This window comes from Meleagris gallopavo, chromosome 2 (genome assembly GCF_000146605.3).
Source record: "Meleagris gallopavo isolate NT-WF06-2002-E0010 breed Aviagen turkey brand Nicholas breeding stock chromosome 2, Turkey_5.1, whole genome shotgun sequence".
NCBI classification, from domain to species: domain Eukaryota; kingdom Metazoa; phylum Chordata; class Aves; order Galliformes; family Phasianidae; genus Meleagris; species Meleagris gallopavo.
In genome coordinates, this window is record NC_015012.2 from 31397726 (window position 1) to 31415611 (window position 17886).

Genomic DNA, 17886 nt, shown 5'->3' on the forward strand with positions numbered 1-17886 from the left:
TTTTTGGAATAAATTTAGCTTCTAGGGGCTTATCTTCAGAGAGCTTAACATAAGCAGTGACTGGAGTCTGCATATTTATGAAAATATTCCAACTGCATCAGAAAAAACATGAATTCCTCTTATACTGCCTTAATCCTCACTCTCTGCTACCTCTTCCCATAATACAAAGCTACCACTCAAGGATCTTTAGCTACTCCTCAGATTTGCTTTTCAGAAGATGCTGCTAAGTTGTTTTTTTTTTTTTTAAATTAACACTGATTTCAAGGTACAAGCACTCAACAGAGCTCACTCTCCATAGCCTCTTCGTTGGAAAATAAAAGTACTTCTACGATAAAGGGAATATTTTGGTAACATTTAAGATCTAAATCAACACTTGTACACTGTAAAAAATGGTGACAAAACACTCCACAACTTACCATTAAGCTGCATATTTGTCATGAGAGTTAGGCTATGAAGCACAAGGCACCATGTTCGGAGTAAGGTGTTAGGATACCATGCCAGAACTGACAGGAAACTAGTTACTGAAGCTGTCAAGAAAAACACATTTTCCCAAGTATTAATCTTCAGAATGTTACAAGAAGTTTCTCATTTTGAATGTAAGTTGCTATATTATTTGTTTATTGTTTGTTGTGTTTTCTTTGCTTTGACATCTACTGTTCTAGGCAACTAGGAAAAGATGCCATCACAAACGCGCCACAGGAATTGGCCCACAGAACTTCCTATAGTTTCAACCCATGTCTACTCAGAAAAAAAAAAAAGATGCAAAGAAACATTTTATTTAAAACAGTCTCCATGAAACAAGTTCATTATACTTCATAACTTTACAAAAAGAAATAATTAGACACATCTTTCTCCTAGATCAGCAGACTAATGCCAAAAAGTAGTAGGGCTTCCCCATGCCTATCCTCTATGCCTTGGACAGTAATAATAAACAAATCACAGAATGGTGTACCAGGAAAAGAAATTTATCAAAGAAGTGCATAAAGATCACAGTTCATTTTGGACTGAAGAAGTATATTTTAAAGAGCCCTTTTGGCAGTAACGATGTATTAAGAACCACACATTTTATAATATAATTTAGGTCAAGATTACAGAAATTCAAGGAACAATTCATTATTAATTACTATTAGCTACATGTTTTTCATGTCAAGTAGATAGTGAGACCAAGAGCTCTCTAGCAACACAGAAATCATTCATTCCGTCATTGATCTTAGTAAGAACAAATAAATATTGAGTACATAAGAAAACCTTTCACACCTGAAAGTTAATATTTCCTACTTAATATATTTTACCTTGATTCAAGGAAATTACAGGTATTCGATTAGCATTATAAAGGAAAATATCAGCGCCACTGTCTTTACTTCCAGAGGAGCTAGAATTCAGGCTTAATGTGAGCCATAACTGTAAAAGGGATTCAAGCTGCAAAAAGAAAACAAAACTTCATCAAATTCCTGTGCCTTTCCAGAGCAGCAAAGCATAAGGAGTTTTCATTTTAAGTCATATCTACATCTTCAATTGTCCCTGTTTCACTGATAATGTACACACACACTTACTCTCCCCTCCTTCCTTTACTGGCATTTTAGGATGTTGATAAATAAAATATTCAAATAAAGTTTATCATAACTAGCAAATGTTTTTTTATGTTTTTTTGGTTTTTTTTTCCGTAATGGACTCCCTCAAAATACAGTTAAGTTTCTCTTAAGATGTTTCTTCAAACTGTTGGAAAAGTAGCTGTACATATTGCTCAGAAATCAGAATATCATCATCTTTATACTGAAACACTGGTTTGCATGTAAACTTTCGGAATTTCAAAATTTAGCCAAGAGATATTTAACAGACAACTGAAAAAATTCAGAAAGAATTCACAGAAGCCTAAGTAATGGAATTTTAACTAATGGAATTTTAACTAATGGAATTTTAACTAATGGAATTTTAACTAATGGAAAATCTCCTTTACTATTAGGGAGACACAAACGCTTATTCTGAATGACTCCCTGAAACTAAATAGTTGACATTCTGAGGAAGCATCAAGGTGCTTTACCTAACAAACTCTATTTTGAATAGAATATTTGAATGGTCAGCTATCCAATTAAAATAAAAAGATAGGCAGATACCTAAGCTCTTAAATAAAAAAGGAATGTATTGTGTGTTATGTATTAAGAAAAGCATTTTTAAACTAATGATTTTTCAGCAAGCATACATCTCATTTTAACATTTTGGATCACAGGATTGTTCCAACCCTCTTCTATGTGAAGAGTCAACTAAGACACAGATTTGGATGCTCAGAGGGTTGTCCAGCTGGGCCTTGAAAACCTCCACAGATGGCAAAAGCACATTTATTATAACAATAGTAACTGGGTAACAAACTTGTTTTAAATACAAAAAATAGATACCTATCTACTTTCCTACTCTAACAAGAAATTCTCTATTTGCTAAAAGCTTTCAGCAGCTAATCTATTACATTATTGGTACTGGTGTCCATGACAACTTTTGTGCACGAAGTATATAACCTAACAGGTTAGCTGCCTCTTAAACAATACAAATACAGGAAGAAAACTTTCAGACTTAGAGAGAAATATTATCAAAACATTTCAATGTTCCCAATTCTATACCTGAACATGGTGGACTTGTAGCATCGAAAAGAGTTTGTTGAAGCATGCGCTCAGCATAGGTATAGATGACAACTGTACAATCAGCTGGGCGTTTTGGTTAGCATGCAATCCCCTTAGCAATGAATCATCTGTTCCAGTAGGAGACTGGGTTACTATATGAAACAAAACAAAGAATTATCCCCAACTCAGTGGATTATTTTGGAAAAATTGGTAAAAGCAATTACATACTTTTTTCTTCTTATTTTACATTTAAGGGAAACATCCTTATGTTATAATTTACAAGATCACTTCACTGTGGTGCTCATCTTTGTTGGACTATTAACTATGCTACTGTGAAAGGCGTACTGGAAGGTAACAAATCATCTTCACAAAAACTATTTGGAAAGTGAGCCAAATCCACACCCTTGTTAAAGATGCATTTTAGGAATATCCTGATAAAACCAGATCAGCAACATGGGTGTTTTGACAACATAAGCTTATTGTACAGTCAAATTCAAAATACTATTAAGTATTTTTACTTTTATCACTGAATAGGTGAAACAACTACAAAGCAGCTTTCAAACAGCTTACATTTCACAGCGAATGTAATAATAAAGCCTCACAAAAATAGGAAGAAATATTTAGATGCTTATAGATGAGAAAACAAAACTAATTCTTCCATTGTATTATTATGTACTGTAAATGGAATCCTACCTATTTGAGCAACTTAAAAATATGTTATAAATCCATATATATACACAATTTTAAAATCTGAAAAAAGGAAATCTCAGAAGCACAGCCTAACAATGTCACTAAAGGAAAATTCAACTTCTTCTAAGCTGCTAGGCACTGCAGAAAAAATTAGTATAATGTTCAAGTGGTCATTATATGAAGAGAATAATATGACAATACATAATTACATGTAGGAGATGTGTTTGTCAGTGCTTGTAGAATGGAATCAGCCTCCAGAGTGGACATCATTTTCAGCATCAATTCAGCCTGCTGTTCAAGTCCAACTTCTAGACGTGCATCTAATGCTACACAAGGCAACAGAATCAAATAGAATTATATCAAAGACAACTATAGTCAGCTACTATAATAATCTGTGCAAGCAATTCAGATATACAGTCCACACTAAACTTGAAACAAATCTCAGTATATCTGATGTAAAAGTGAATATTCCTATATGATGCCAGGAAAATGAAGAAACTTACACTCCGAACTGAACACAAAATCCTCATGGATGCAAAATATATAATTAATAGAAAGAGAAATTTCTCATGAAATGCACATACTTCTTTTTACAGTCAGCTTAATATCACATACAACAAAATCTGCATGTTTAAGCCCGTAGTAAAAGTAATTGCTCAAACAGGAACCAAAAGAATTATGGCAGGGAAGAGACTTATAAAATCACTCCTGCTTAGAAGTAGTACTCCAAAATGAGCAAGTATGCCACCTCATTCCTCTCTGGAATAGGAACAACTATGCAAAATATTATCCAGTTAAGAAAGGGCTTCCAACATTTCTGTCTAGAAAATAGGAATAACTTAAAACTGACCATAAAGATGTCTGAAAATTTCAGAAAATACGACTTTGTGCTATATTAGATAAAAACTTCACAAAACATTTTCTCAGTAGTCACAGAAAAAGTTTGGTATGTAGAAAATTTATTTCCATTTAAAACAGGCAGATATTTCTAACACTAACTTGATATACTGAAAAGTAGCATACAGTATCACCAAACAGATAACCTCAAGAGTTCATTGCTTACCTTGAGAAACTGACACACTCACAGTCTGTGATCCATTTTTCTCTGTAGCTACTGGTGGTTTTGCAACTGGAATTCCAACGCCTCCAATGTAAGGATTGTAATTGTAGGTACCATAATCAGCACCCCAGTAATCATACCACGTGCTGCTTATAGGCTTAAGAAGCAAATGAAAAAGGAAAAAAATAACAGCAACTCTTTCAAATGTCCAAGAAAAAGATAAAATTTGTAATGACTAACAACAAACATGAAAATTACAAGAAATTAAAACCAGACGATAGCTTTAAAAAATTCTGTCACAATTTTGTGTTGCTATACAAACTACTGTTTCTTTAGTGATTGCAAAAATCCAGCAATTTAATTGTCTCTAAGACCAAAGAAACCAGTTTAAAATTTTATCATCAGATTTTACTTATACACTCACATTACATTGCAAACTTGGTAGTGGAGTTATAATACTGGTATTTTGAGAAGTTATTAATCAAGATACAATATTATTAATATGACAGACTATTACAGAACCCTTGTGATCTTGGTGAGGCTCAGGCTATTTGAACTGGGTTCTGCAAAAGAAAAAGTTTAATAATCTCTACTCAAAAGTCATAATTAAAGGCACTAAGAAAGCACATGGATGACAAGAAAAAGAGAAAACAGTAATAAAAGACTGCAAGAAGTGAAATTGTGTAAGACGATACCTTTAATGGAAGATCTATCAATTAGCAATCCTACATAAACAGAAAAAGCAGAACAAATCTGAAGGAATGAGGAAGAGTCTTTCTTGCTAGTTTTTTTTTTTTTGACAACCGGAAGATATCTGTGATATCTTATATATATATAAGATATATAGAGATCAGGAAGACATCTGTGGATGAAGTGGACTGGAGGATAATGCCGTCTACAATTACAAGATGAAGGAGGGAGACAAAAAAACTAAGCAATGAGTAGAAGATTTTGGTTAAGGGAAATCTGGAGAAAAAAAATCTCTACATGATAGGTAATCAGGTGAAGAATGTGAGAAAAATACAGAAAAAAAATAGGAAAACACAGTGCTGTCTGAATAAGTGGTGCAAAAAATGATTCAGTTTAATTCAAATGAGGCCCAAAGCTTAAGTCAACACTGAAAAGTACAGGGAATCTCAGATGCATCATACCTTGAAAACTTTTGCTGCAAGAGGATCTTTTTCCAAATCAATATCCAAAGGATCAATATCAACCTCCATCAGGTCTTGCAGCAATTCAAGGTCAATGTCTTTATCTTTTTCCAAAGATGACAGGGGTGGAGCACCTTCGAATGTTTACAACTGCTTTAATATTACCAAGTACAGTTTATGAAACAAGGATATATCATACACTTCACAGGTAATGCCAAGGCTTTTAATACACACAGCTCTTAGTGGAAACATACATAAAATGTGCTTTGTTGAAATAATGAGAAAAATAATCATTTTTTATTAATTAGACATCATACAAAGATCAAGAATTACACACATTTTTCCTTTATTTTCAGAAACTAATTATTCTATCATTAAAAAAATCTTTACAGACATTTTGACAGATTAATCACAGCAAAGGTTGTTTATTACTTCTCAGCAGGCAATATACAATTAAGATCAGAGAGTGATTTACCTGTGATGTCGTGTGTCAAAGGCTCATCTATTGTTTCCACTAATTGAACTGTGGATGGCTGAAGAGAGTCATCAGAATCCCCAGCTGAAGCACCAGCATCTTCTCCCAAAGCACCTTCTTCCATAGCTTCAGCTGCTATAGGTGCCAGCAGTTCTCCTATACGTGGCATCAAGCAGACAACTTCATTTCAAACTTCATTCCAGTTACAATTTAACTCTCAGTTTCTAAGCCATATGGTTTTTTTCCACCTAACTCTAAATTCTTAAAATGCTCACTTTTTCTAAAGGGAAGAGTTCCGAATTTTTTTCAAAAATTGGGATCATACATATACACTTCACTTTTCAGTGCAGAAGGAATCCTTACTCAGGATATAATTAACTAATATGAAATATTTTAATGCACTTATTGCAATCTAATCTCAATTTGCTTGTGAAGTATATGAGTTGTTTTTTTTTTCCAACAGTCGGCAGATTCTAAAATGACAACAATTCAAAAAGCCTCAAGAAAACAAGTTTTTAGCATAAGCTACAGCCTGAAGACTATGAACTTAAAACAAACCTGCTAGAATATCTTGCAGCATACAAGTCAGAGAATACTGAGCCCATGCTCCTCCCCAAGAGATGTCTCCTCTATTAAAGTCAGTTCCAACAAGAAGGAGCAGCAATCTTTCCAACTGAGTTTCATTTACAATCTCACATAAATGAATTGTTGGTCTTGTAGCATTTGCAATTCTAGCAAGAACCTAAAAAAAGATAGAAAAATATAATTGCAATGAATCTCCCCCACTCCTCCCTCTCAAAAGAATTAAGTTATCAAAATTAAGACTAAATTTTTTACTATTCTTATACCTAAATACTGACTACTCAAGCATCAGCTTTTGTAAAAATGATGTGGAAACACAATTCAACCATGAAATTTACCTGTCCACTTCATTACTAGAGATTTTCACTCTCTATCAGTGAAAGTGCCTATCATTTCTGGTTCAGAGGAAAACACTGTGGTCCTCATTCTCCCTCAGTTTAGTTCAAGAACATAAAAAAAAAAAAAGTCTTAGGAAATTGTGATCAGAAATGTTTTTATAGCAATGTAAAGCTACAAAAGTATCTCCAAATACCTTAAAAATGCCTTGCTCAGCCCTCAAAGGCTGAGTAATTTTGGAAAATGAAAAACCGAATGGGAGTACTACTTCCATTCTTCAATCATGTTTAAGATTATCCATATTAAGGTTATGGATCAACTATAAATATTCATATCTTCATGACAACAGTTTTGAAGAGCACAACTATATAGCACAATAAAATAGTCTTTAGAAAGCAAAATCCTATACACACCTTTGGAGAGTCCACAGTAATTTATTCAAAAAGACAAAAAGTCCAAATTTATTGGATGGAATATATCCAAAAAAGAAGTATGCACCAAATGTAAATCAAGCAGCAACTGCCTTGTCATAGAGTCCAAATTTAATACTGTGCTGGTATTAAATTCAGAATGTTGTAATCAACAAGGCAAAATTACCCAGTGGTCTGAAATAACTACAGATTAAGAGAAGTTTTCACTTTTAAGTAGCATTTATCTAATTACAGACACAAGTTCCAAGAAAAAAAGTTACAAGTTCTTGGTAAAGGTGATGGTCAAAGATACAGCAGTTTGTAAACTGAATAGAGTTATCAGAAATACTATGGGAAATGGTTTTAAACTAAAATACGGTACATTTAGATCAGATTGAAGATAGAAATTCTTCACTATGAGATGGTGAGGCACCAGAACAGGAAGATGCCCCATCCCTGGAACTGTTCAAGACCAAGGTGGATGGGGTCCTGGGCAACACGATCTAGTCGGTGGTATCCTTGCACGCGACAGGAGGGATTGGAACGTTAAGCTCTCTTCCAACCCAAATTACTGTATGATTCCATGAAACAATACTCAACAATGATGACAGAGCTGAGTGCAGTATCTACTCCATTCAGTGTAGTTCCTTTTCTGGAAGCAACGCTTTACATTCACAGCTGCAGAACTAGAGAATTCCAAAGACTAGTACTTGGAGTGCTAAGGAGTGAACGGTTACTAGAATGTCAAACACAGTTCCTACTCTAGGAAAAGGGAAACTTCAATTCCACTCACAAAACAAAGCAACCAGAGCAATGATTATGCCGATATTAGATATTTTTTTTTTTTTGAGGTTTCTTTAGCCTTTTCAGCAGCAAATTTACCCTCCAAAAGTCAGTCTTACTTTTCATTCCCATTTGATCTCAGTTTTTCAGATTATGCAACATCTAAAATCCTACATATGCGCTATTACTAGCATGTGGATCTTGACTTTTTTCCTTTAATTTTCTGGTTTACATTTCAAAAATACATTTGCCAAACTCAAATCAGCTTTCTGAAACCCCAAATCCAAAATCTTACTAGAAATACAGACAACAGTGATGCAACTGTAAGAAGAGCAATATGAATCAACACTGTTCCCGCCTCCTGTCCCGATAGAAGGATGGCTACTTCTTTCAAGAAGCATGCACAAGAAATCTAGCTTTCAGAATAAGTTTCAATTCTCCGAATCCTTGAAGGTAATTTTCTGTGCCAACAAGATGAAATCTATAAACGAACATAGAAAGACCTCTGGTCTGGAGAGATACTCCATCATAGCTACTATTAATAATCCAGTAAGTGAAAAAAGAATTTTTGCTAGTTTCACAGTTCTGATAAATTGCATTTGTTTTCTGGGAAGTTAAAAAAACCAAAAACAAACAAACAAACAACAAAAAAAAAACAAAAAAACAAACAAACAAAAAAAACCCAAGCACTTTCAACTAGCAAGATGTGACAACTCATGTCAACTCAAATCTCAGATTATACAGGTCCAAAAAATACTTGGGAATTATCAAGAAACAATTAGAAAATATACGTAATGCATAATAAATCTCTCTTAAAGATCCCCTTCACAGTAAAACTAAAATTAATATGCTTAATAGTCATTACAAGAAATATTTTAATGGATCCTTCAGAAATTACACATTTCTACAGCTGAACTCATAAGTTGTAAGCACATTCTTTCAGACACCTTTATGCAAAATGGTTAAAAAGAACAGTCTGCAAACTATATAGAAAAAACTCCAACAGCTATCAATGAAGCAAACTGCTATAGTGACTCAGAATCGTGTATTCAGGCTAATGGAAAAGACCTTTAACTATTTAATAAAGTGATAGCAAAATAGTCAATTTCTTCCTGCTTATTCATTTTTAATACCATGAAGATATGTAATAGCTTTAATTTCCATGAACATTAGATTTCAGTTAATAAAAAAATAGGTATTTTTACTACATTAAATGTTAGAACTCCGCACGTGTACTTACACAGCAAGATTTTTTGAAGTTACTCTTTCTAGGTGATTTTGAAGCCATCATATTGTCAGTTTCACAAAAGGTGGCAGATCAAAAAAACCTACCTCACTACAAATTACCAGAAATTTTAATGTTACAGTAAAATTTCAACATTAATCAATCAGAAAGAAATAACAGAAAATTAATCTAACATGGTATCCATTGCAACTATAGAATTTCATATGCTATTTACCTTACAAACAAACAGAAGTAAATCTGCATGACAAGTAAAGTCCATAGACAAAAGGAAGAGTGCCAGCTTCTGTACTACAGAAATACAACGTTCATGTGCCAGTGTAAAGGGAAGTGGCTCAATTTCTGGAGTTTCCTTTGTAGTTGATACTTCTGTATCCAAAGTAGAACGAGGCCATTCTGCAGTTCGACGCAAACGTATTAAATCCTTGAAGTGCTATAGAAATCAAATTTGAAACAACAGTTATGTATTTTAAGACTAAGCTCTGGATCTCTTCCAAGCAAAAATCTTAGGCAGCAATAACAGTGGAGTCTAGGAATATATGGGAATCTGGAATGGAATTAAGGCTTTATTGGCAGAAATTTATTTTGGCAGCGTATTGATTATTACTCAGTCACCTGAGACAAGTTATTCAGTTCCGCACAAGTGCCATTTAAGTCTTAATATTTGCCATAAAACATATCAAGGGTATGTATTTCATAAGCTTCTTTCTTGTTTCCAACACCTGCATATAAAACTATTGTTAGCATGAAGTGAATTGGAGACAGAAATATTGAAATTTACCCTTAAAATAAAACTGCTTACTTTCAGTTCATCACATTAGAAGAATCCTCAACGACATCCAACATTCTTAATACTTACAGATTATGAAGCATCCATTAAACACTATTAACTAAATTAATCCAATACTCGATCAGGGCTTTAAACGACAAACTTTTTTATATAGGTGCTACCAATTCAGTGGAGGAAATGTGCTTTTAACAATCCTACCATTCACCAAAGGCACTCATTTAGCAGTTCAGATGATTGTATCAACTACAAAAGGAGTCTAAAATTAGGTAAAGCAAAAGCCTCTTAAAATCTCAAATTTTCTAGATACTGAAACAGACCAAAGAACTAATTACTAAAACAAAAGGTTTCAGTTTTCTCCAAAATGCAATAAATATTTTAGGTTACACACAGCTTGTCATAACTGGAAGTGATTAGTAAGTGAAGTAGTAAAAACCACATGAAATGCAGCTATCCAATGTACAATAATACTATAACAAGATGTTAAGATATTTCAATATAAATTTTTTAGTTCAACATGCGTTTTTGGATGCAACATGGCTGCTATAAAGTGAAACTTAAATAGCTACACAGCATATTTCAGCCAGCGAATCATTAAAAGATGTCTCAAGGGGGCCACTGCTGGAGCAGACCTGTTGTAACAGTCCTCCCAACATAACGTGTTGGAATAAAGCAGAGGATAGTGCAGGAAAGAACAGCTCATGACAAGCAGAGTTGGTGAAAACATACGGCTTTATTTTTTAGGCTAGTGTTTAAATTAATAGGTTGCTTTTTTTGTAGTTACTGGAAATTGTTTTAAGATTTTTCTTCAGAATGCCTCTAAATTCCAATATTCCATTAATCTTGTTTCACAATCCTACTCTCAGTCATACATGCACATTAATAATTTACATCAGTACAACTGGAACTAAACAGGAATAATATAAAGAGATGCTTAATTTTGGTAGCTAGTAACGCAGGCTTTGTTTTTTTCATGTGTACTTTCAAGAAAAGTCCACAATGCCAACTTGAGAGATCTCTAAGTTTTAGCATCTTATCTCATAATCAAGTTAATTCCTTTACAATCACATTCACCTTCAGTATCTAGGGCTTAGTGCAATATGCCATAATTTACACTATACTTTTAGGAAGTTATATTTCTTATTCTGGGGAGCTGCTCAGATGCATGATTATTTTCTTCTTACTCAACCAGGACCGCATTCAGAAGAGTACTATATGTAACAAGCAGGCATATAAAATATTATTTCAAATTTCTATCGGTCTGCGTTACCCACCGTTCAATGATATGACTAGCATTCCCAAAGCTACGGGATTACCAGTCAAAATGTGGAAGGGTAAACCAATTTTCCCAGTATAATAAATTTTCAGATGGCTGCTGTACTCAGCATCAAAGAATCCTTGATAGCAGGCACGATGAAAAACATTAAAGTTTGTTTAACATTGGACAAACACTATTTTGCAGGAACATCTCTTTTCATGCATAGAACAAGAAGTCAATTACAATTTCAGAGCATCATACCTTGGAAGTAGCCTGCTTTAGTTTTGCCTGTTCTACTAAAAGTTTGTATGATGATCCTTTGTTGCTTTGTATTTTCTCTTTTTCCATCTGTTCCACCAAAGCCTTCTGCTTTGCTTTTAATAAGTTAAGTTGCTAAAAGAAAATGTTAATAGGAAAAAAATGAAAATTTAAGCAATAAGATGTTAAAAGGATCCATATTTTCATATGGTATCAAGCTTCAGTTCAACCTGTAACCTGAGCTTTTTAAATACAGTTGTATTAACAGCTTTAACTTAGACACCTTCAGGGACCATCAGTCTCCACACAGACAAAGTTTAAGAAAACAACAACAAAAAAACAGTATTTTTTAAACTCAAGACATCCATGCTCAGAGTAATAAAAATCACATGGTTGTATTTAGAAATGAAAATTTCATATCTGAAGAACTATGTACTGTTATTTAACAGCTTAGGAGCTTGCTCCCTGATGTACTCAGATTTACATAGAAAGTAAATTTTACTTATTACCCTATGTGGGCAGAAGAGCTCAACAGTACATTCCAACATTTGTTCTTCCAACATATGCCATGCCCCATACTTTGAGACAAACATCAAAGAAAACAGGCAGCCTGCAGCTACAGAATTAGACTACACGAAAGCAAAGCTGAATGAATCCCAAGGCCAAAGCTGTTTGCTCAAGAAATGAAATATATTATACAGTATCTTCTGTGAAAATAGCCACTACCGTGTCAGAAGTCACCTGTTTATGATGAACAAGCTGTTTTCTGATCTTTCGGGAATACAGTCTATCTAGGCTACTGTTGCCTTTAGTAGATCTGTTCAAACTCTGGGTATGAAGGCTATTATTTATAAAACTCCATTGGTTTCCTAATGGAAACAGAGAAAAAAAACAAGTAGATATTAGTCATATTAAGCTTCATTTAACTCCAAAGAAAAACATCTATACGTCAAGTGACAGCAACTTGAAATATTAAAAAATGAGCAAAATACAATTCTCTTTGTGAAAGGCTGATGGTAATATTTCTGCACAATTTTCAAGTGCTCGTTCTTATTATTTTTAAAACATAAGGAGGTAAGAATGATTGTTCTAATTAAATAGAAATAACTGAAGAGCCATGGTAAAAAAAAAGAAAAAAAGAAAAAAAGAAAAAAAAAGAAAAAGCTTCCCATCTTTCATTTTCAGAAAAACTGTTCAAAGAAAACAGCTATTCCACTTAAAAATAACGTAGTGCTAAAAAATGAATTTAAATGTACCGAATACATATACTACAACAAATAACAAAACAGGCATGAAGCCATACTACTGTATTTTTTCACAATGCTAACATTTTGTCTCAATATGGTAGACTCTCAATTGACCAGTCTAGAAATTACAGAATAATATACAGACATTTTACAAAATAAAATCAAGGTTACAAGGTTACATACAAAAAAAAAAAAAAGGAAAGCAAAGCAGCAGCAGACAACAGTACAAATAAAATGATCAACAATTCATTTAAAAATCTCATTTTCCAAATGAATCAAAGATGTATTTTAAGTATATGAACAGCTCCAAAAACAAATACCCGCAGAAACAAGCTTTGTTATGTAATTAAATTAGTATTGCACACCTGTCAAAAAACGTTCCCTCTCTTTTCCATTCAGAGGTTTCTTGGCTGTGGCTGCTTCATCTTCAACAGTAGCTACATAATCCAGTAGTCTGGATACCAGCATTACAACCCAACTGATCATGGGAATATCTAACACTCCTTAAAAAGAAAGATTTGAGTGCCTTAATAGCTTGGAAACTATAACAAAATAATAATAATTAAAAAATCATAATAGGAACTATATGGCACACATTTCACTAGTTTACAAGGATGTCTTTTTTTCTTTTTTTTCTTTTTTTCCCTCCCAGTGAAGCAATAATTGAGGCAATAATCTAAGCACTTATAAACATAAGAAGAAATCAAATATTTGGTGTAGAAGTCAGGCAAAAAAGCAAACGTCCTATTTCTCTTAAGCTGATAAAGTCAGAAGTGAAAAGCTTCATCTCCATGGTTTCGGTAGAAATTAAGCGGGATTTAAAAAAAAAAAAGTCTAAAATTTTAGACTGAAGTTTCCTAAATACCAAACTCAGAGTGACAGCTGCTTGCATTAAAGCACATAAGTCAGATGTCCAATTCCAAAGTGTGAAATTCCTCCATCACCAAGGGCTATTACAAGGCCATTATAACTGTGCACTCACACAGCTTCATTTTCACTCCTTTAAAATATATTTTCACATAGCCGTTCAAACTATGATCGGAAAAGCCAAGACTGAATTCAGACTAGATGAACCATGCTGGTGGCACTGATGGCTTGATATCACCTATTTCAGTCTCACTCTAAATGCAATACAGGCAGAAATAAAATATATCTTACAAACCATGAAAGAAAATCTCTGTATAAGTAAATAAATCTAAATGAACAGTTCTAAAATGAACTCCTAAGTACACAATAAAAATCAGAAACCTTGCAATTAATGACCACTGAATCACTGTCATTATGCAAATTGCACTCTTTTATATAATATAAATAGCACAAACTTAGCAATACTAGAGGTTACATCCACATTTTCATATCTGTGCACAGTGTTGAGCTGTATTTAGCCACGCTACACTTTTCAAGCACTGATCCTGAATTAAGCTGTAGTCAAACTGAAATCATTGTTCATTTCATCTCAAACAAGAACAGTAAGTCTTAAAAACACCACGCCCAAAATCACATCTCGTTGCTGGTAGCCAAAGCAATCAGGTGGAGGCCCTGACTATTCATCCTAGTCTCCTCTTCCATGCTGGCTGAAAGCAACCCAATTCAAGTAGGCAGAGGAACAGGAGTCCTCTCCATCACCTCTGCAGTAACTGTAGACTAAACTGCAAGGATAGAAATGAGTAGCATTGGTGATTGTTTTGATTTGCAAAATAAAAAGAAAGGAACCTGCTGGAGAGTGAAGTATATAATTTTTCATATTTGTTTGTACAAACATATTTCTTTATCTTCTGTCTCTAAAAAAATCAGAATTTTCAGCTTTTCTCTCTCCTTCCAAGCATCTTTCGTTTATTCATTTTCCTCCTCTGCCTGAAATTTCACAAATCCACAATGCTCACATCTTGCTTTCATTTTCTGTTGTTTTCTGACTCTTCCCTACTAAGTTTCTACCCCTTTCACTCTTAGTTATGCGTGATAGTTCTCAAATAGCAATTTCTTCTGCCATACCTGAGGCTTCCATCACACATAATAGTGCCCTAGTACTTACCTGTACTGTCCAGGAGGAAGTAAGCTGGAAGACCAGCAAATAAAGCTCTGAAGTATCAGTTACTTCTGCTTCCTAAAGTCCTCCGTGAGGACAACTAGTAAGGCAAGAGCTATGAAAGGAATTGGCAGCTGTGGGGAGAGTGCAAACAGAGGTAGAGGAGATGTAAGGTTGGGTTTCCCTCAGACTAGTTAGAGACTACAGAAGGATATGGCCAAGATAGAGAAAGTACATGGCAGACCAAGAAGCAGCAATAAATAGGACAGCCTGACACCAGCTTGAGCTTGTTTATGACAGGAGACAAGGAAAAAGAGTCTCAGCTATTATTTACTAACTTTACAAGGTTAAGAATGTTAAGTAGCAAATCATCTGCAATGCTCTGCTACATGTACATAATCTATGAAGTAGCCTAGACTTTGGCTTCTTTAAAATCAAGCATTTTCTTCAGGCTTAGAGTAGTAAAGAAAATACTCAAAAATCAAATTTAGAGAATAAAATTTCAGTAATTTTTAGGGTCAAGAAAATATAAAATCCTTGTGGTTACAGAACAAAACAAAAACCCGACATGTAGCTTCCAGAAACTAAAAGAACACATCTAGCGAAGTTGTCTTCATGGCCATGTTGTGGCCACTTCTAATGCTTGAAACTTAAAAAGGATCTTATGAGCAAAACCACACACCTCTTTCCAAAAGGCTAAAATCCAAAGTAATTCACTGGAGTAATTAGAGCTATGTATACCTTGGGTATTCCTTCCACTTTTAGCTAAAATTTTAAAGGGCTTCTTAGCTGAAAATAGATTTTGTTCATGTTTACTGGGGAAAAACACCTTTTAGCACCTAAAGAACAAGAATTTTTAGCACATTTTAAAAGACATTTGTGTTTCAGAAATATAACAGACAAAAGCAACTTCTTTTAATACACCAAAAACTATGAGCTAATCTTTCAATTTTCTAGCATATATTGAATATGAAAATATAGTTTCCCAAATTAGAGGGCTACCTTCAGTTCTTCTGTGCACAGGTAAATGAGGTTGCAGTGGTGACAAAAGGTTATCCAGGAGATTAAGTAAACTTTCTAAAACACCACTGTTGCTAAGCGATCTTTGTCCAATGCAAGAAAGTAACATGAAGACCCTAAAAATAAAATTAAATATTTAAGACTTTATTTCCTTTTCAAATTCTGTAATATTATGAAACACCCCTTCTAGATCTCTAGTCCCCTAGGCTTTCAACTGAGATACCAGCAGATTGCTAGAGAAACCAACACTGGCCCAGAAAGTGGACTAGATTTCAAGGTCTGCTGTCAAAAAGGATAATGCAGTATTTTAGTTTACACATTTTCTCTTTCACCCTCAAGAGGTCAGCAGTTACAAGCACAGCATCCCACTCCAAACATCTTCTGAAAGAAGACTTTATCTGTTTCTTATCCCATATGATATACTGAGTGGTAGGAATAGATAATCAAATCTATGTATTATTATACCCTTGTATTAATCCATTTATAACACGTATGATAATCCAAATGACTAAAGAAGGCAGAAAGCCATAGAACAGCAAATAAGTTAAATTAAAATAACATGAGAACCAACACATTTAACATCTGTTACTCAGCTCTACACTTGATTGCTCTTATTTCAGAGAAGACTGCTGCGTTAAATGCAAACTGCTTTTCAGTCTCATTCATAAAGCCAAATGCATTAGAAGAGCAGCCCTGTGATGAAGGTGTATTAAAGCCTGATAAGGCAGAAGGCAATTTATAACACTGGAAATCAATCCAGATATGTGAAGAACACTGTCAGAAATATCTTCCTAATCACTTTTAAGTAAGGAAAAACAGCAGCTTATTGTGGTATAAGTACGAAACATATGCAAAAAAAACTCTACAGACCGACATTCATCATTTGCTGTGCTTTTAGAACTATTTTTTGTACCAGTGGAACAGACAGATATGCATTATTTGGTCACATCTCTGTCAAGGGATATGTTTAGTTATGAACTGTAGAATTACTTAGATGTGATCCACAGATCATTTATTAATACAGACTTAGACCTTACCTGTCTTGTGGGAATATGAGAAGTTGCTCTGAATTGTATAATTCCTGCAGTACATTTGAGAGAAACTGACCCCACCACCTTTCTCCTCCACACAGCTGAACAAGCAGAAGACCAGTATGCAGTCGGATTTTTGGAGTCCCACTGATACACAGGTGTTTAAACAATTCTTCACAAGCTTGAGCGTGAAAAGTACTTTGTAGAACCACAGGAACAGAATGTCCTTTTAAGAAAAGAGAATAAGCAACTGTGTTTAAGGGCAGCATATGATACTATTACAACCAGGACGGTTTGATGACGGGAAGAAAAAGTTCCTAAGAAGTTTCTAAAATAATGATGAGGAGACTAATTGATGTGGGAAACAGAAAGAGAGGGGAGTATCTAGGGAAATAGTAATTTGCAGGAAAACCCTAGCGACCAGGCCATTTGGAAAACATCAAATCATGAAGCAAAATCTAACTCTCATTATGATTAAGAACAAACCAGCACAGAGAACTGCAAGACAGATAGGCCTGTCTATTTAGAAAACAAAGTTCCACACTTACTAGTGGCTTTTTATTGTTGTTGGGTGTGTTTGGGATTTTCATTTGTTTTTGTTTTGATTCTCCAATAACTCTTTCAGTGTTAAGCTTAGGAAATAAAAATCCTCACTAGGTACTAAAAATCAGTTACTATGTATAAGATACTGCTTTTAAGTTTTTATTCTCTCCCCCCCCCTCCTCCCCTCCCCCGAAATAATCTTTGCTTTCTCACTCCACTTCTAACTGTTTAATCCAGCTCCACGATCCTTTATTAAGCTGATAAAAACAACATCAGTTTTCAGCCTGGGAAGTCTTCTTAACTTCTTAATTAGTTACTTAAACTAATTGAACTAGCCCCCAGGAGGCTCAGAGGGGTATCTGAATGAAGGAAAA

The 17886-nt window shown here is 34.2% G+C and overlaps 1 protein-coding gene across 1 annotated transcript in view; it reads right to left on the bottom strand.

Moving 5' to 3' along the window:
• Nucleotides 1–246: 246 nt before the first annotated feature.
• BIRC6 (baculoviral IAP repeat containing 6) overlaps nt 247–17886 on the bottom strand; it is a gene marked incomplete at its 5' end in the record, with an annotated part of 55835 nt that continues 38195 nt past the window's right edge. Inside the window, 14 exons of the mRNA XM_019613499.1 lie at nt 247–527; nt 1293–1419; nt 2613–2764; nt 3512–3628; nt 4366–4519; nt 5514–5647; nt 5989–6144; nt 6547–6730; nt 9560–9775; nt 11649–11780; nt 12387–12514; nt 13258–13395; nt 15921–16054; nt 16976–17195. Coding sequence (XP_019469044.1) covers nt 367–527; nt 1293–1419; nt 2613–2764; nt 3512–3628; nt 4366–4519; nt 5514–5647; nt 5989–6144; nt 6547–6730; nt 9560–9775; nt 11649–11780; nt 12387–12514; nt 13258–13395; nt 15921–16054; nt 16976–17195 — 2153 coding nt within the window. The remainder of the gene's footprint in view (nt 528–1292; nt 1420–2612; nt 2765–3511; nt 3629–4365; nt 4520–5513; nt 5648–5988; nt 6145–6546; nt 6731–9559; nt 9776–11648; nt 11781–12386; nt 12515–13257; nt 13396–15920; nt 16055–16975; nt 17196–17886) is intronic.